The 17,306-nt window shown below is 33.3% G+C and overlaps 1 protein-coding gene across 2 annotated transcripts; it reads right to left on the reverse strand.

Annotated features, from left to right (window-relative positions):
• Positions 1-782: 782 nt before the first annotated feature.
• On the reverse strand, positions 783-17,117 carry tmco6 (transmembrane and coiled-coil domains 6). 2 transcript variants are annotated; one of them, XM_056472959.1, is made up of 13 exons: positions 16,892-17,117; positions 16,593-16,720; positions 16,406-16,515; positions 13,736-13,919; positions 11,172-11,276; positions 8,755-8,846; positions 8,497-8,613; positions 6,768-6,882; positions 4,719-4,887; positions 4,218-4,312; positions 1,377-1,544; positions 1,018-1,143; positions 783-927 (listed from the first exon to the last, which is right to left on the reverse strand). In XM_056472959.1, the coding sequence occupies exons 1-13, from the start codon at positions 16,980-16,982 to the stop codon at positions 913-915; spliced, it is 1,515 nt and encodes a 504-aa protein (XP_056328934.1). In that variant the 5' UTR covers positions 16,983-17,117; the 3' UTR covers positions 783-912. The 2 variants fall into 2 exon arrangements, with proteins under 2 accessions (XP_056328934.1, XP_056328935.1); XM_056472960.1 differs by lacking the exon at positions 1,377-1,544.
• Between the last annotated feature and the right edge of the window lie 189 nt (positions 17,118-17,306).

Genomic DNA, 17,306 nt, shown 5'->3' on the forward strand with positions numbered 1-17,306 from the left:
ACTTTTTTGATTTTTTTGAGTGAGACGCTAACGGTCTAATCCGATTCAATGATTTATGCTAAGCTAAGCTAAAAGTGCTTCTATCAGACCCAGTGATCAGTTGAATGGATTAAAAAATGGGTAAAAAGCATGTGTTTAACTCAAGGGAGGTTTTAAAATGAGCTTTTTTTTTTCAAAACAAGTGGAGTGTTCCTTTAAGGCGCTGCTGGTGGTGTAATGGTATGGAGGACATTTTTTATTTTATTATATTTGACATTTTTTATATTTATCTAGAACCATCTAAACATGATTCAATTGCCCAGAGAATCTGAAATGTATGGCACAAAGACTAAGGGATAGTTCGCCCATAAACGGAAATTTCTCATTCTCATTAATTCGCAACCCTTCAGTGGTCACAAACCTATTTGAGTTTCTTTCTTTTGTTAAATACAGAAGAAAAATGTTAGAAAAATGTTGGAAATGGGCAACCATTGACCTCCATAGTACTTGTTTTTCCTACTATGAAAGTCAATAGTTGCCAGTTTCCAACATTCGTCAAAACCTCTTTTGTTTTTAAAAGAAGAAAGAAACTTATTTGTTTGGAACTACTTGAGAGCGAGTCATGTAAATAGGAAGTTTGTATTTTTAGATGAACTATCCCTTTAAGGCAGTTCTGAAGTAAGTATTATATGCCCATGGTGTACAGTGAGAGTATAAAAAAATTACATGCATTTAAGACCATACTGTTCTCTTCATCCATAGGCCAATGAGATCATCAGCTAGCAGAAAATTCATGCCTCACATAAGCAAAACTATCATTTATTCACTGCTCACTAATGAAAATCACAATTCATGAATACTGTAGATACAAAAAAATCTTAATGAAATGTCAGTAAAATCTTTGCAATTTGTCATTAGAACCCCATGTTATGATTACAGGCTCTCCACCTTAAAAAAAGGGGGAAAAACAAAGAATGAAAATATTGATAATGATTTCTCACATGTTGTACTCTATTAGCAGGTAAATGCAAAACTGACCTCAGAGAAAGAAGGGAAGTGGTGATCGAGTATATAAGCCGCTCTGACACGTTGCTCTCCTTCATTGTTATACTGAATTGCTTCTAGCAGAGGAACGCCATTTAACCTCTTGAACTCTTCAACTCCCTGTTCCAAGAAGGAATTCAACGTTTGACTTTTAATACAGAGATAAATGCTAAATGTGATTTAACAACAATATTAAAATTATTTATAAAGCACAAGACAAAGTGCTGAACATAAAAACTGTAGCAATAATAATGCAATAAAGAAATTAAAAACTTTTTTGGCCCATTTTTACCTCTACCTTACTAACAGTGTTTATTTGATAAAAGGTTCCTACTTTATTTGGTGTTTCTGACCTGTGGGCTGCTGGATACCAGCATGTACAGCACTTCCAGACTGAGGGTGACCACCTCTGGGTCGGCCATCTTGAGTGTGGCACAGAGAGCGCTGAGCAGCCCCGCTTGTGTCAAACCAACACAGTATTCTGGTCCGTGATGGGCGATATTACCTAAAACTCTCAATGCCTTACACACACAAAAATGACTGTGTGAGAACTGAAATCTAGGTGTGTCTGTTATCAAAATGTACAAGTTGTGACTGAATTACAGAAGAATAACAGGACAACTGTCTCAGCGGGGAGATATTATTTAAATAATGTAGTTATTAAAACAGCAGCTAACGGTGCTGACAGGGAATTTGAAAATTATTCAATATCTGTATATACTGTATATTTAATCTTCTTTCAACAACATAAAAAATACATAAGTCGTATGCTCATCAGTTCAATATTAATTTAAAGGGATAGTTCAGTCAAAAATGAAAATTCAATCACTATTTAATTACCCTCAAGTTTTTCCAATCCTTAATGAGTTTCTCTTTTCTGTTGAACACAAAGGAAGATATTTTGAAGACTGAACAACAGTAACCATTGACTTCAATAGTAGGAAAAACAAATGTTATGGAAGTCAATGGTTACCGGTTTTCAGCATTTTTCAAAATATCTTATTTTGTGTTGTACAGAATACAGAAACTCATAAAGGTTTGAAACAAGTAAAGGGGTAAATGATGACAGAATTTTCATTTTTGTAGTAACGTACAATTACATACTTCATAAATATGTTCTAAAATGCCATTTATTCTCTTTATAACTTTTAATTAGATTTTGAGAACATTAACTCTTACATTCATTCATTTTCTTTTCGGCTTAGTCCCTTTATTAATCTGGGGTCATCACAGCGGAATGAACCGTCAACTTATCCAGCATTTGTTTTATGCAGCAAATGCCCTTCCAGCTGCTACCCATCACTGGGAAACACATACACACTCATTCACACACACATACACTACGGACAATTTAGCCTACCCAACCCGATTCACCTGTACTGCATGTCTTTGGACAGTGGGGGAAACCAGAGCACCCAGAGGAAACCCACGCGAAAGCAGGGAGAACATGCAAACTCCACACAGAAACGCCAACTGACCCAGCCGAGGCTCGAACCAGCGACCTTCCTGCTGTGAGGCGACAGCACTACCTACTGCGTCGCCGCAACAATAACTCTTCATAACTCTTAATTATTCTCTTTGTAACTGTTCTGAAATAAAAGTTATTCTCGTTATAACTCTTTATAAATATTTCTTATGAATTTTTTTTTGACTTGTGAAACTTTAACTTTAATTATTAGGCCTCTTGTGAAATTTAAGTTCTTTTTCAAATATTTCTGAAGTGATGTTTAACAGTTTTTAACAATTTTAGCTTGGCTAGAATAAATTTAGTAAAAAGTTTTTTAAAGTCAATATTATTAGACTCTTTAAAATATATATATATATTTTTAATTGTCTACAGAACAAACCACTGCTGTCCAGTGACTTGCCGAATTGATCTAACTTGCCTAGTTAACCTAATTAACCTAGTTAAGCCTTTAAATTGCACTTTAAGCTAAATACTAATATCCTGCATAATAACTAGTAAACAATGATGTCCCATCATCTTGGCAAAGACAAAATAAATTAATAAAACTATCATGTTTAAAAATGTGTCAACAAAATCTCTCCTTTAAACAGCATTTGGTATATTTTCAAAATTTTAGAGTTAAAATTTCACAGGAGGTCTAATCATTTTGCCTTCAACTTTATATATTACCTGACAAAAGTCTTGTCGCCTATCTAAGTTTCAGGAACAACAAATAACATTTGACTTTTAGTAGATCATTTGGTATCAGAAGTGGCTCATATGAAAAGCAAAGGCCTCTAGATTACACTTAAGTTAACAAAATAAAATATGATCATGCTTTGATTTTTAATTATTTAATTAGGACAGTAAGGTCTGACTTTGCTTAGACAAAAGTCTTGTCACTTAACAGAAATAATGTCCAGTATAGAATATACCACTAACTGTACTCTATACCACTAACTGTACTCTCTCTCCCTCTCTCTCTGGGATCAACTGGGATTGACGACAAGACTTATGTCAGGCAGCATATATATATATATATATATATATATATATATATATATATATATATATATATATATATATATATATATATATATATATATATATATATATATATATATATATATATATATATATATATATAGTTGAAGTCAAAATTATTATCCCCTCTTGATTTTTTTTCTTTTTTTTTAAATATTTCCCAAATGACGTTTAACAGAGCAAGATTATACATTTTCACAGCATGTCTGATAATATTATTTCCTCTAGAGAAAGTCTTATTTGTTTTATTTTGGCTAGAATAAAAGCAGTTTTTAATTTTTAAAAAAACATTTTAAGGTCAATATTATTAGCCCCTTTAAGCTAAATATTTTTTCGATAATCTACAGAACAAACCATTGTTATACAATAACTTGCCTAATTACCCTAACCTGCCTAGTTAACCTAATTACCCTAGTTAAGCCTTTAAATATCACTTTAAGCTTTATAGAAGTGTCTTGAAAAATATCTAGTCAAATATTATTTACTGTCATCATGGCAAAGATAAAATAAATCAGTTATTAGAAATGAGTTATTAAAACTATTATGTTTAGAAATGTGTTGGAAAAAATTTTGGGGAAAAAATAAACAGGGGGGTTAATAATTCTGACTTCAACTGGACTGTATATATGTATATATGTGTGTGTGCATGTAGGTGTGTGTGTGTGTGTGTGCATGCGCACGTGCACACATACACGTTGCTCACCATTGAGTTAATTCCTCCAGAGAAAGACAGAAATTGGATCAATATGGAAACCATATTTAGAAGCAGCAGCCCAGAACAAAACCCACTTGAACCAGCTGAAAAAATAAATGAATAAAATCACAGTCATAATCTTGATCATGCCATTTTCTCTAATAAAACAACAGCTTCTTTTATTTCCTACTGCTTAGTTAAGGGCATAGTTCATCCAAGAATGAAAATGTACTCACCCGCCACACATTTATGAGTTTCTTTTCTGTTGAAAACAAAAGAAGATATTTTGAAGAAAGCTGAAAACTTGTAGCCATTAACTTCAATAGTAAAAACCTAAAATACTATGGAAGTCAATGGTTACAGGTTTCCAGCTTTCTTCAAAATATCTTCTTTTCAGAAGAAATATAGTCAAACATTTTTTTAACAAGTAAAGAGTTAGAATTTTCAGCTTTGGCTGAACTATGCCTTCACCAGACATGGAGATAAATGTGATGCTGATGTCCAGCTCACCGGTGAGGTTGTTGAGTGTCCACAGGCTCTCACTGGACAGAGCAGGGTGAAGGTGAAGGTAAATCTGACTGAAGACACACAGTGCCGCCAGGAGACGCGTGTCCTCTGGTATGACATCACCTCCACTAGCCAGCAGGTTACCAAGACAACGGAGAAGAGGCCAGATGAGCTGCACAGAAAAAACCTAGAGTCAGCTTCCAGAGTAACACGGGTGATTTTTCTTAGACACTAATAACAATGTTTAACACAAGAAAATTACGAGCAATATAATTGACTATTCAATTACCTGTATTAGTTAATAAAGAAAACACTGTACATGTTAGTTCATTGTGCATTAATGGTAACTTTGTATTTAAATAAAGTATTAGTACATGTAGAAATGAAATAATGCTGAAAACTCAATGACATCACTTTGTACTAGCTGGTAAACACATCCAATATCCATGCTGAAATGTACACAATGATGATCACTGTGACGCAGCTTCAAAATTTCTTTTCAATCCGGAAGAACGAATTTGCTCAAAACAACACAAAAACTGTGCTAATAGTGTTTTTTTTACAACATGGGACATATATATGACTGTCAATATCTCAAAAATATGTTTTGGTGTTTCGTGACCCTTTAACATTAACAAATGCTGCAAACGTGTCATTTAGGATTAGCTCATTTTTAATAATGCAGCTAAAGAGTAAATTAAAATTGACAATTCTTTTATTTGTACTGATTAAATTTTTTTGTGTTCTAAATGATTTATCCATATACTTATTTATTTACTTACATTTTAAATCATGTGTCAAGATCATCTTTAACCAAAATAACTTCCCTTCCTTTTTAGTGACATAATAAGGTCAAACAACATCCTAGATTGAAGGACACCCTTTAATTACCCACTGGTTTCACTTGAATATGCACATACTTTATTGGCACGCCTGTTAAACTGCTCATTATTAGTGCATTACTGCTCATTAATTTCTGACCAGGATCACATATCTAACCTGAGCATTGGAATGGGGAAAAATGTTAAGTGACTTTAAATTCAATTAAATGGTTATAGATTAAATGGATATTCAAAGTTGAATACTTCAGAAACTGCTGATTTGTGTGAATTTTCACACAAGTGTTGTGAGAATGACCCTAAAAAGAGAAAATTACAGTTTTGATAATCATAGATTTGGAAAGTATCACTCGTTTTTCATATATATATATTGATATTTCATATATATATAGAGAGAGAGAGAGAGAGAGAGAGAGAGAGATACATATTGCCTGATATGTTGAATATGTCCATGTTGCGATTCAAAGCATTATAGAAATAAAAGTTAATAAAATAGATAAAAAAAATAATAAAGTAGGCATTTGCTAAAAATACAACAAAATTTCCTAAATGTTACAATTAAAATGAAAACACATTTTAAGTTATTTAAACTTAAAAAAATACTACAATTGCCCCCTGCTATTTTACTCAATAACTATTCTCATTTAAAAACATATTCTATAACAGTAATGAGATTTGGGGAGGGATTCTTGTCATGGAAATGAATGTCAATGTCCTATAATTGTGCGGTTTCTCTATTTAAGCAAAAACGTTTTGTATTATTTTTTATTTGGAATGAAATACAACCTGTTCTTGTAATCTTGAGAAAGCAACATTCCTTTTCTGCTCTAAAATCAGAGGCATGATCTGGCAGTGGAGGCATTTGGCTTCACTTTACAGTAGAAACAACACAAATACAGCATATATTGCTAATGAATTGTGCAAATTGTGCAATTTTAATAAATTGTGTAATTTTGAGATCAAAATACAGGTGAATATCAGAGCTCTATAACAATGTAATGCCAGCCATCACTTAGTAAATGAATGAAATTCCCAAATCAATGCATTACAGAAGCTTTGCTAAATGGATAGACTCTGTTTACATTTTGCAAACCCGTAGATCTCCGTATTACTCTCTTTATAACTAATATCTGCAGTAAGTATACATTATATATATATGTACATGAAGTTAGTAATTTTTTTAAACCATAAATGCTTTGCTGTGGCGATTTACCAGTTCCAATCCATCCTGTAAGTTTCCTTGTGCAACAGCGCCTCCTAGTGCGATCAAAACAGCAGTGCAGTGTGAGAGGGCGCCATGAGCAATCAGCATAGAGTTATCCAGACTGCTGTAAAACACATCACGTCAAATATTAAATCATTTGTCAACATTTTTGTTCCACACAGAGGTTAACCCTCCTGTTGACCTATGTGTCAAAAATGATCCGTGCATCATTTCAACAGCAGAAAAGAAACATCCCAGCTGAAAAAATTTCTTAAACCAGCCTAAGCTGGTTAGCTGGTTTTAGCTGGTGGACCAGCCTGGTTTTAGAGGGGGTTTGGCCATTTCCAGCCTGGTTTTAGCTGGTCAGGTTGGGAGATGACTAGCTAAAACCAGCTTGACCGAGAGGGGTCTGGATGCAGACCTGGTGCGGCTGCATTCAATGCTTTTTAATGGGCTCACCTAACCCCACCCCTAACCCTACCCCTCACCGTGACGTCACTCGCTCCATTTGAGTGCATTGTGTCTGACATTGCATCACTGAATGATGCAATCTCAGCTTGCATCCAGATACTATTGGCTTGACCAGCCAAGCCAGGCTGGAAGACCAGCCAAAACCAGCTGTCCATCTTAACCTGGTCAAGCTGGTTTTAGCTGGTCATTTCCCAGCCTGACCAGCTAAGACCAGGCTGGAAATGTCTGAAACTAGCCTGGAAATGGCCAAAACCTCTTCAAAGCCAGGCTGGTCACCCAGCTAAAACCAGCCAACCAGCTTACATAAACAAAAAATAGTGAAATTTGGTGACTTTTTTTCTGACTCCAACATAGAGAAAAATTAATCATTTTCTATTTTCCCGACGGATGTACTCTTAGTTCCACACAGAGGTTAACTTTCCTATTGATTTACGTGTCAATAATGACCCGTGCGCCATTTTATGAACCATAACGCACAAAAGATAACATAACAACAAACAAAACCGTTAACAAAAATCGTGAAATTTGGTGAATTTTTCTAAAATGACCCAAACAAAACACAAACAACACATCTTGAAATTTGCTTATTTTTTTCCTAAAGTTAAAAGATTGTCTATTTTAATATTTTCATGAAGGCTACACAATAAGGTTATCCTTTGTGTCAATTTTGACCCGCCAGAAAGAAAAACATTTTTACACCACAAAAACTACTGGCAAACACATAGGCACACTCCAACACACACACACACACACCTCCCAAACACACAGAAACACATAAAGAATCTACTGCATTAACTTTTATGAATACTGTCTAGCTGAAACCATTTTACACTTATGCAGATACTTTTTTTAAAAAAAACAAGTGTAGCCCACTGATTATACATTGATGATAAACTCCACACTGATATGAGAGAAAATCTTTACAATCCCAGGGTTTGTAATGAAGATGAGGTTGTTTCTTTATGCAAATAGATTTGAGGATTAAATTTAAATTTAGTTGCAGTCTGACATTGCATCTCTGAGATATGCAGTCTCACCTTGTAAATCCAAGTCTGCATCCAGATACTATTGGGCTTTATGGGCTTATTAGTGGTTTAGTAAATGCGGGATATTTTTGATCCAAAGGAAAACAATGTACTAAATTTTAAGACAACAGGAGGGTTAAAGCAGAACTGACATCATCTGAAAGGACTGCCACGAAACAGGTTTTAAACAGTCCTCCATTCCATCATTGTTGTGGTGTGAGCGAGAAGAGAAGAGGCCACACCTGCTGACTAAATAGTGCAGACACCACGAGCACTCAATGGCTGGACCGAATCCAAACTCAGGATCCGGAGTCAACGCTGAGATCACATGAGGGACTATTCCTGAAGCCATGACCGCTCTGAAGTTTTAAATATACGGTGAACATAGTGAGAAATAATGTCATAGGTATCAACTACTTATAACAGACTGCAGCAATTTTAGTGCGATAATTTGTTGCATATATTTTAGATATGTTATTGAATAAGCTGTGGTCACTTACGGGATGATTTTTTCTGTTGCGTCTTTGGCCTGTAGAAGCTGGGATAAAGTGAAGCCGAACGCCTCCACCACTGCCAGATTATACCTCTGATTCTAGAACAGAGAAACAATGATGCTACCTCAAGATCGCTTAGATAAAGAACATTTTCAGGACACATTTTATCCTAAATAAAACTTTTTTGTGTAAATAAAGAAAATGCACTGTTATTGGGACATTAACATTCATATTTAATAAAAAGAATCCCTCTCCAAATCTCATTACTTTAATAAAATACAGGTACAAATGAAATTGGAATAAAATACATTTCTTGTAATGCATTTTCATTCATTCATTCATTCATTTTTCTTTTCGGCTTAGTCCCTTTATTAATCCGGGGTCGCCACAGCGGAATGAACCATTATGCAGCAGATGCCCTTCCAGCTGCAACCCATCACTTGGAAACATCAATACACAATCATTCACACACATACACTATGGACAATTTAGCCTACCCAATTCACCTATAGCGCATGTTTTTGGACTTGTGGGGGAAACCGGAGCAAACACGGGGAGAACATGCAAACTCCACACAGAAATGCCATGCATTTTAATAAATTTATATTTAAAAAAAGACTATATTATGTTTTTAGTTTATTTATAGTTATTTTATTGTTACATTTCCTTGGCAACTATGTGAAATAAAATAGACTTTAATTTATTCTTTTCTGTTAGTTTAAACATTTATTTCAATTAGCAAAAAAATTATACATTATAGTTTTAGTTTGAATGAACTGGATTATGTTATTCATAACGATTAACTGTAATTGTTGGCATTATAATAATAACATTTATAACAAATGACAGTAAGAAACATTATTTAGTCTAAAATATGACAAACATTTTTTACAATAATTGAGAATAATTAGAACAATACTAAACAACAATAGACACAAAATCAATATGTGAGAGGAATGGATGTGCTCCATTAAAGTTTATTCTCCCTGAAACTCTTTATTCTGGGTTACTGCAGGTTTCATCAAGTTAAATTTAAGGCTTTTAAAGACCCTTTTAAGACCATTTTATTTATTTATTTTTTTCTTTTTAATGACAAGTTTAACATTGTTTCACAAAATTTATTGTTGAAGCAATTACATAAATAATCTAAATATATATTTGTTGGCTTTTGGTCCAAATTGACTGAGTATAACTTCTATTCAACCTACTGCATTTATAACATACTGCATGTCATAAAACCTTAAGTTTCATGTTTATTTATAAATATTATGTCTACTCATCCTTACTTCTGTAAATAGTTTTTGTATGAATGGAAGATAACGTAAGGTGATAAATTGCTCTGTTATGATTATGAGGAACTGTAACTGTTTTTAATTTTCGTTCCCTGATTTTATCAAGATGGATTGTTGGTGATTGTTGGTGTTGGTTTAAATCATAAAATTAACTCCTAAATAACCCATAAAACAAAACAAAACAAAACAAAAAAAAAACAAACAAAACAAAACAAAACAAAACAAAACAAAACAAAACAAAACAAAACAAAACAAAACAAAACAAAAACATTTACTAAAATTTGCTTTTCTATTAAAATTTCAATTCTTGTTTAAATATTTCCCAAGTTATATCAGCCCGATTGGCTATGTTGGCTTTACTTGGACAGAGGAAAATTAAGACCTGTTCAAATGTATTTAAGACATACAACACAATATTTCAGTGAATTTAAGATTAAAATTTTGTTTTTGATATTTAAGACCCCACAGACACCCTGTCTTTCGTACAGTAGGTTAAAACATATAATTACTTTTAATTTAGGATGAAATTTATTGGCAAATATTTTTGTTAAAATGAATTCAGATATGCTGTATAATATATACAGACACAGTTGAAGTCACAATTATTAGACCTCCAGTTATTTTTTTCATGACTTTTTGACAGTATTTCTGATAATATTTTTTTCTTCTGGAGAAAGTCTTATTTGTTTTGTTTTTTTGGCTAGGATAAAAGCAGTTTAATAAAAAAACATTTTAGGGTCAATATTATTAAACCTCTTAAGCAATATTTTTTTAATAGTCAAAACAGAACAAAATACTGTTATACATTGATTTGCCTAATTACCCTTACTTGCCTAGTTAACCTAATTAACCTAATTAAGCCTTTAAATGTCACTTTAAGCTGAATGCTAGTATCTTGAAAAATATCTAGTAAAATATTATGTACTGTCATCATGGAAAAGATAAAAGAAATGCGATAGTTATTAAAACTATTGGGTTTAGAAATGTGTAAAAAATATTCATTCCATTAAACAGAAATTGGCGGGAGGGAAAATATATGTATTCTTAGACTTGTGATAGAGAGTCATGGAAATTATAATCAATAAGAGTACATGATAGATTGCTACTAGAAAAAACTTTAAATGAGCTTACATGAATGCAGTTTGCTAATGCAGAAACTATTCCCTGAGCTAGAAGCTTCTCTCTAACCACAGCGTTGTCAGGACACAGATTTCCCAGAGTGTATAAACAAACTTCCTAAAGGAAAAGACAAAAGACACAAACTGATGAGGAAAGATTGATCACATCTCTCTGACAGTAACAAAAAAAGAAGAAAAAAATAATAAACTTTTAAAGTCCGTAAAATCAAAATAAAGTTTTTTAGATGTTAACATCAGTATGTTCGTCTTAAGGTTATCTATAAGCTGGTATGCTTCAAAACGGTGACAAAATTCGAATTTAGGAGATATAAACATCCAAAGCTTGCAGTTTGTCACTTTCACCTAAAAAGATTTTTTTTGATGTCACTTCATATTTATCTCTTCGGACCAATCGAATGCTCTCTAGTATCTGACATGCCCCGCCCTTTCAAGAGGCTATTGTTATATGTGCTTGAGATAAACCTTTCTCAATGGGAGAACTGAGATAAAAACGAATTGCTATTGGCTGTTTTTTATGGGCAGGAGCTACTCTGCCTCACCCTGTCTTTTTAGTTGAAAATTATGTTCAAAGCATTTTATGAAACTTTTAAGGCCCTGTTTACGCTATTACTTTTTAGTTTTAAAACGGCGTTTTAGAATGAAAACTATCTGCGCACACACAGGCGTTTCACCCAAATTTTTCTGAACAACTTTCCATCCACAGTACACCGTTGAAAACGCACATCACGTGACCACACACACTCTGGCATGCGATGCAGCGTATGTGGACATCTGAGCTCCAGGCAGTCATCTACCAAGAGGAGAGTTGTGCACGTCGGACTGTTCATCAGGGATCTATCTCTGAATCTAACCTCAGTATATTTGTTAAACGTGATATTTAATTCAACTTATTCTCTATCCAACGACATATTCCCAGACTTTTTGAATTACTTGTTCTCAGGTAACACGTTTTGGCTGAGTGCAAAGATAAGATAATATATGAATTAATTTAACCGCGCACACTGATTCTGCACATTTGACTGATTGCTTGCCTTTATTTCCTATAATGTATAAACTTATTGTACTTTATACTTTTATAATGGCTATTATTGATTATTAAAACTGATATTCAGCAAAAGAGAGGGAATGTTTCGTACTTTCAATGAAAATGAAAGGAGGCAGTTATGTTATACGCTCCGTTTTGTTATAAATAGCCTATGCATACAGTGACTGTATATATAAATATGGAGCTACAGGACACCTCAACAGTTTTGGTGTCTGTTAAGTTGCTAATATCAAAATAGGCAGCTCCTTATATCATGTTTTCATTTTATTGCTAAAAAAGTGAAACAATACAGCCATGGTGATGTGAATGACGGTATAAAGTACCCTGATCCCTTTGATTTACTTGATGTGTCCTCGAGAGTTTGTTTTCCATATCAAACTTTCGAAGTCTGAACTTACAAGGAGAAGATGCAAGACTGAACTTTGTGTAGGCTACTTAATATTGGGGAAAAAGCCCTAATCAGATAGGTGAATGTCTGCAGCCCCACCTCCGTTTTCAGATGTCTCCGTTTTCCTCCATCCACACTAACACTAAGCAGCAGCGTTTTCAAATGAAAATGGCCTCTTCAGCGTTTTCAAAAAGCTACGTTTTCGGCACTCGAAAACTCTGGCGTAGTGTGGACGGCGTAACCGTAGCAAAACTTATGCGTTTTCAAACTAAAATGTATTAGTGTAAGCAGGGCCTAAGTCTTTCTTTTGTTGCACTTCATCAATCTGTGCCAGCAGATTTAAATTCCAATGCACATTTTTTAAAGGCTGTTTTTTTTTAAATTTTTTTTTTTTTTTTGTGTATTATGATAATATATCAGCTTTAGTCATATCTGCATTCTGAAGGGGTTTACAGAGGCATCTGTCCATATATTACTTGCCTGATTATACACATTTTATTTAACAAACAAATGTGAAAATGTATTTTTAATCTGGATCTTTACATATTTTCTGAATCATGGAGTCATAAAAAAGAGATTAAAAAATCTCTGTAAAAACATTTGACTCTAATGTGTTAATAAAAAAGAAAAGAAATTTAAACCTGATCTATTCAAAAGTTCAGATTTTTTGTGGTATGCAAATGAATGCATATTTCATCAAATTTGCATATTTAAAGGAATGGATCACCCAAAACTGAAAATTCTGTCATTGTTTACTCACCCTTTACTTTTCTAAACTTTTCTGAGTTTCTGTTCAACACAAACAAAGATATTTTGAAGTAATCCAGAAACCTGTAACCATTTAATTCAATAGTAATTGTTTTTCCTACTATGGAAGTTAATGGTTACAGGTTTCCAGCTTTCTCCAAAATATCTTCTTTAATGTTTAATAGAATAAAGAAATACATAAAGGTTTAAAACCACTTGGGGTAGAGTAAATAGTGAATACATTTTCAGTTTTGGTTGAACTATTCCTTTTAGCATTTTAGAAAACTTGTAATACAAAAGATTCTTCATGTAATCAATCCTTCAGCCGGTATGGCGCTAACTGCTATTTGTGTTTTTCATGGCATGAAGCGCTAACCGTTAGTTGTGTGCTTTGGCTGGAGAGGTAGGTGAGTAGGTACGGGCCGGCTGGCACACAGGCCTGACCAACACTGGGATGAGAAGAGTGGGACAGCTGGTGGAGACAGCGAGCCGCTTCCAACTGACACTGAGCATTATGAGCACTGAGCTGCCCGATCAACATGTGCATGCTGTTCTCTGATCTGAACAAAAACACACACAATGTTGCAGAAAGAACAGTATACATGGCTGACAAATAAGTATTTAATTATACATTTAAAACAGAATTGAAAATGATTTTATTTTGCTTTAAATACATGTATTGAGTTAAGGACACATAAATTGCTATTGTTAGACGTATAAAGCATATTATATGTCTGTTTTAATGTTTGAAATGACTTTTGTAAACAGTTAAACAACATATTCATTATGATCTATTATAATTTCAATGGGAATATACGAAGGAAGTCATCATATACTAAATGTTTATATATTTAAATGATCAAAAGCATCTTGCTGACAAATAGATAAAAGATTTAAAATCAGTCTTCATATATCATATAACCTTTTCTTATTCTCATGGAGGCTGAATTAATTGATCAAAAAATATAATTCTCAAAATTCACTCAAACAGAAAAGTAGTAAAATTGTATTACTCGAAGAACTGTTTTGTATTTAAATTTATTTATTTTCACATTATATTACGAAGATTATTATGAATGATTATTATTATTTTTGAAAATAGTTTGCTTAAACTTTTTGTGGCAATAGAAAAAAGTTATTTTAAATTAGCTGTTCTTTCAAGTTTTTTGTTTTTGTATTTTTTTCTGTAAATTTGATCAAATGCATAAAGTCTTGGAAAGCAAGAGAGATCTTTAAAAATAAAAGCGTGCATTAGGGATGGGTAGTCGACTCAAAAAGAGTCAATTCCTCGACTCTCAATGGACCCAGTTCCGGAATCGACTTCAGGATAGGAATGGACTCCTAGAGTAGAGTCTTTTTTTTAAACCCTCCTGAATGAAGCATTTTTGGTCTAGTTATTATGCTCATTCTCGAGCACGATGAACACCGAAGGCGCCCGCTTTGAATGCATGTTAACAAGTTTTACACTTTTGCTTTTGAACTTCGCAACGACGAGCCTTCTAGGCTATTATAAATAGTGCTGCATGATGAAGTTTGCTTTCACTTTCAAATTCCTTTTAGGCAAACCTTTTTGTGTTTTGGTTTTAAAGAACATCTGCATGCAATGTCGAGGTTGCTGTGTTATAAATGAAATACAGTATATGTGTGTGAATTTGGAGTGGATCGGATACTATTTGCATATCAACGTCGTACATTAGCACTGCTAAAATTATGATGTTATGTTATTGGCTGCTACTAAATGCTCAAGTAAAGTTTTTATTTAACCCATGCCAATTTCACAAATAAATAAATAAACACTAATCATGATGACAAAAGTAGCCAAAATCTGACAATGTGTCGTAGTTTTGTTTTGGCCCTGAACGCATGCACTTTTTTCACCTAATTCATTCTTCTTGTTTATTTTGTAGTTAATTACAAAAAATAATACCAAATTAAATTAGTTTCAAAAAGAGGATATTTAAATAAAAATATAGCCAAGGCTATAAGTGTTCCAAAACAGGTCTGACTCCTTTTCTTCTAGCGTATGAGATCTCATTAACATAAGCTGATCGAATCAATGAACAAATTGCACAAAACAAACAGTGATATTTTAAAGTACAGTAATATGCTATTTAAAAGTACGCTTAAAAAAAATCACATTTACTATAGAGAGCAATATGATATGTTTTGAGGCATGTTTCAGTCACGCTGCTTTTCTTTTTTTCTTTTAGGTTTGTTAATGCATGAATTATTTAAATTAAACATTTCAATAATGTGGGTTAATATTTAACTGGTCATTAAATCAAATTGAAAATCTAGCTATTTTGTTTATTGATCGGAGCGTCTGTTGCCGTTAAAAAAAAGACATGAACAACCGCAGATTTGGGTCATGCCTTGCATGCCCGTCCGCTACTCAAGATTATCTCATTACTCGGTAGGCCTAGTATTCAAGTATCAAACATTTATATTAAGAAGATATTTAGACTATTTTATGATTTTTTAAAACGTTGTTTGTAGGCTCAATAGTTTTTTTTTCTTTGTTAATGAAATGCTGCACATCTTGTCATTAAACATTGCGATAATAAATTGATGTTTTAACTTTTAAAATACGACAATTATATAAAATAATCTAAAATACCAAAAATAGTCTAATAGACTATTAAAATATGCTGTTAACAAATGTAGGCTGATAACTATTTTATTTTGGCTGCAGATGATTTAAACTGCTGGTTTGTCTGACCAGAGAAGAACTGCCAAATGTAAAGTTGTAGCATTGTGTAAAAGCGTGATATGATAGAGCATGTTTAATCCTTATGCTATCCTAAGTGAATGGAGTCGATTCAGGAGTTGATTCCACAGACTCCAAAGTTTGGAGTCGAGAATCGGAGTCGACTCCAAAAACCCAGGAAGCGAACACCCCTAGCGTGCATATACATAAAACTAAAACTATATTTATTTTCTATTATATATACAATTTGTTTTCTTAATGCAGTTGCTTTTTTACAGTTTATTCACTGGTATTTGCTCCTAATAGTTGATTTGTAGTCTGGTTGATTTGTAGTCATACTTAATGAAAGCAAGTTGAGTCTCTGGGTTTCTTAGTGCTTTTCTTAGAGATGCCAGATGAGCTGCTTTCTCCTCACCGCCCATCTGGACTCCACGTATCATCTCTTTCACCTAATGCCACACATACAACACATAAGCTATATTCTTTATGATAAAAATAAACTATTTGTTTCCCTTTAGAGACTGACCTGTTCAGATGACAGAGAAGTAAAGCCTGTTTCCATAGACACTTCCTCCTCCTTCTCTTCTTCCTCAGCATCATTCTGCAGGAGTCTCTTACTGATCAGCTGTCTATCTTTCCGAGCCTGTCTAAGAGCTATGAATACATGAATATGTAAATAAAATGCTTTATTATTGGCTAAGTTTAAACACATATAAAAGATAAAGATATGAGGGTTAAAATATCACATATAAACCAAATCGAGAGATGGCAGGGTTATAATAATCATATAGAATTGTTATATAATAGTAAAACAAACATCAACACCTTTCTCAAATTCTCTTCTCTTGCGTTTAAACTCCTCCAAATCACTGGCAGATGCACTTGCTTTGTGATGGATAGTTTTCAGCCTCCACATATTTATTATTCACACTATCCAAACGAAAAATGCGGCCTTTATTGCGACTTATAACTATAAAAACTTCAAGCCTGTCTTGTTTATCTCATTACATTTCATAAAAAACGTCTACCATTCTGGTTTGCTGTTGATTTGCTGTTGTTAAACGTGGAGTGAAATATGTTTTCAAAATAAGGGCTTGGCATGTAAACGTTTATCTATTATTATTATTATTAGTAGTAGCAGTAGTACTAGTAGTAGTACTAGTATTATCCTATTATAATAAATAAATAATTATGAATAGATCGTGATTTTGTCACCTGCTGCAAACCAGTCTCTCGTCCT

Source organism: Danio aesculapii, chromosome 14 (genome assembly GCF_903798145.1).
Source record: "Danio aesculapii chromosome 14, fDanAes4.1, whole genome shotgun sequence".
Taxonomy (NCBI): Eukaryota; Metazoa; Chordata; class Actinopteri; order Cypriniformes; family Danionidae; genus Danio; species Danio aesculapii.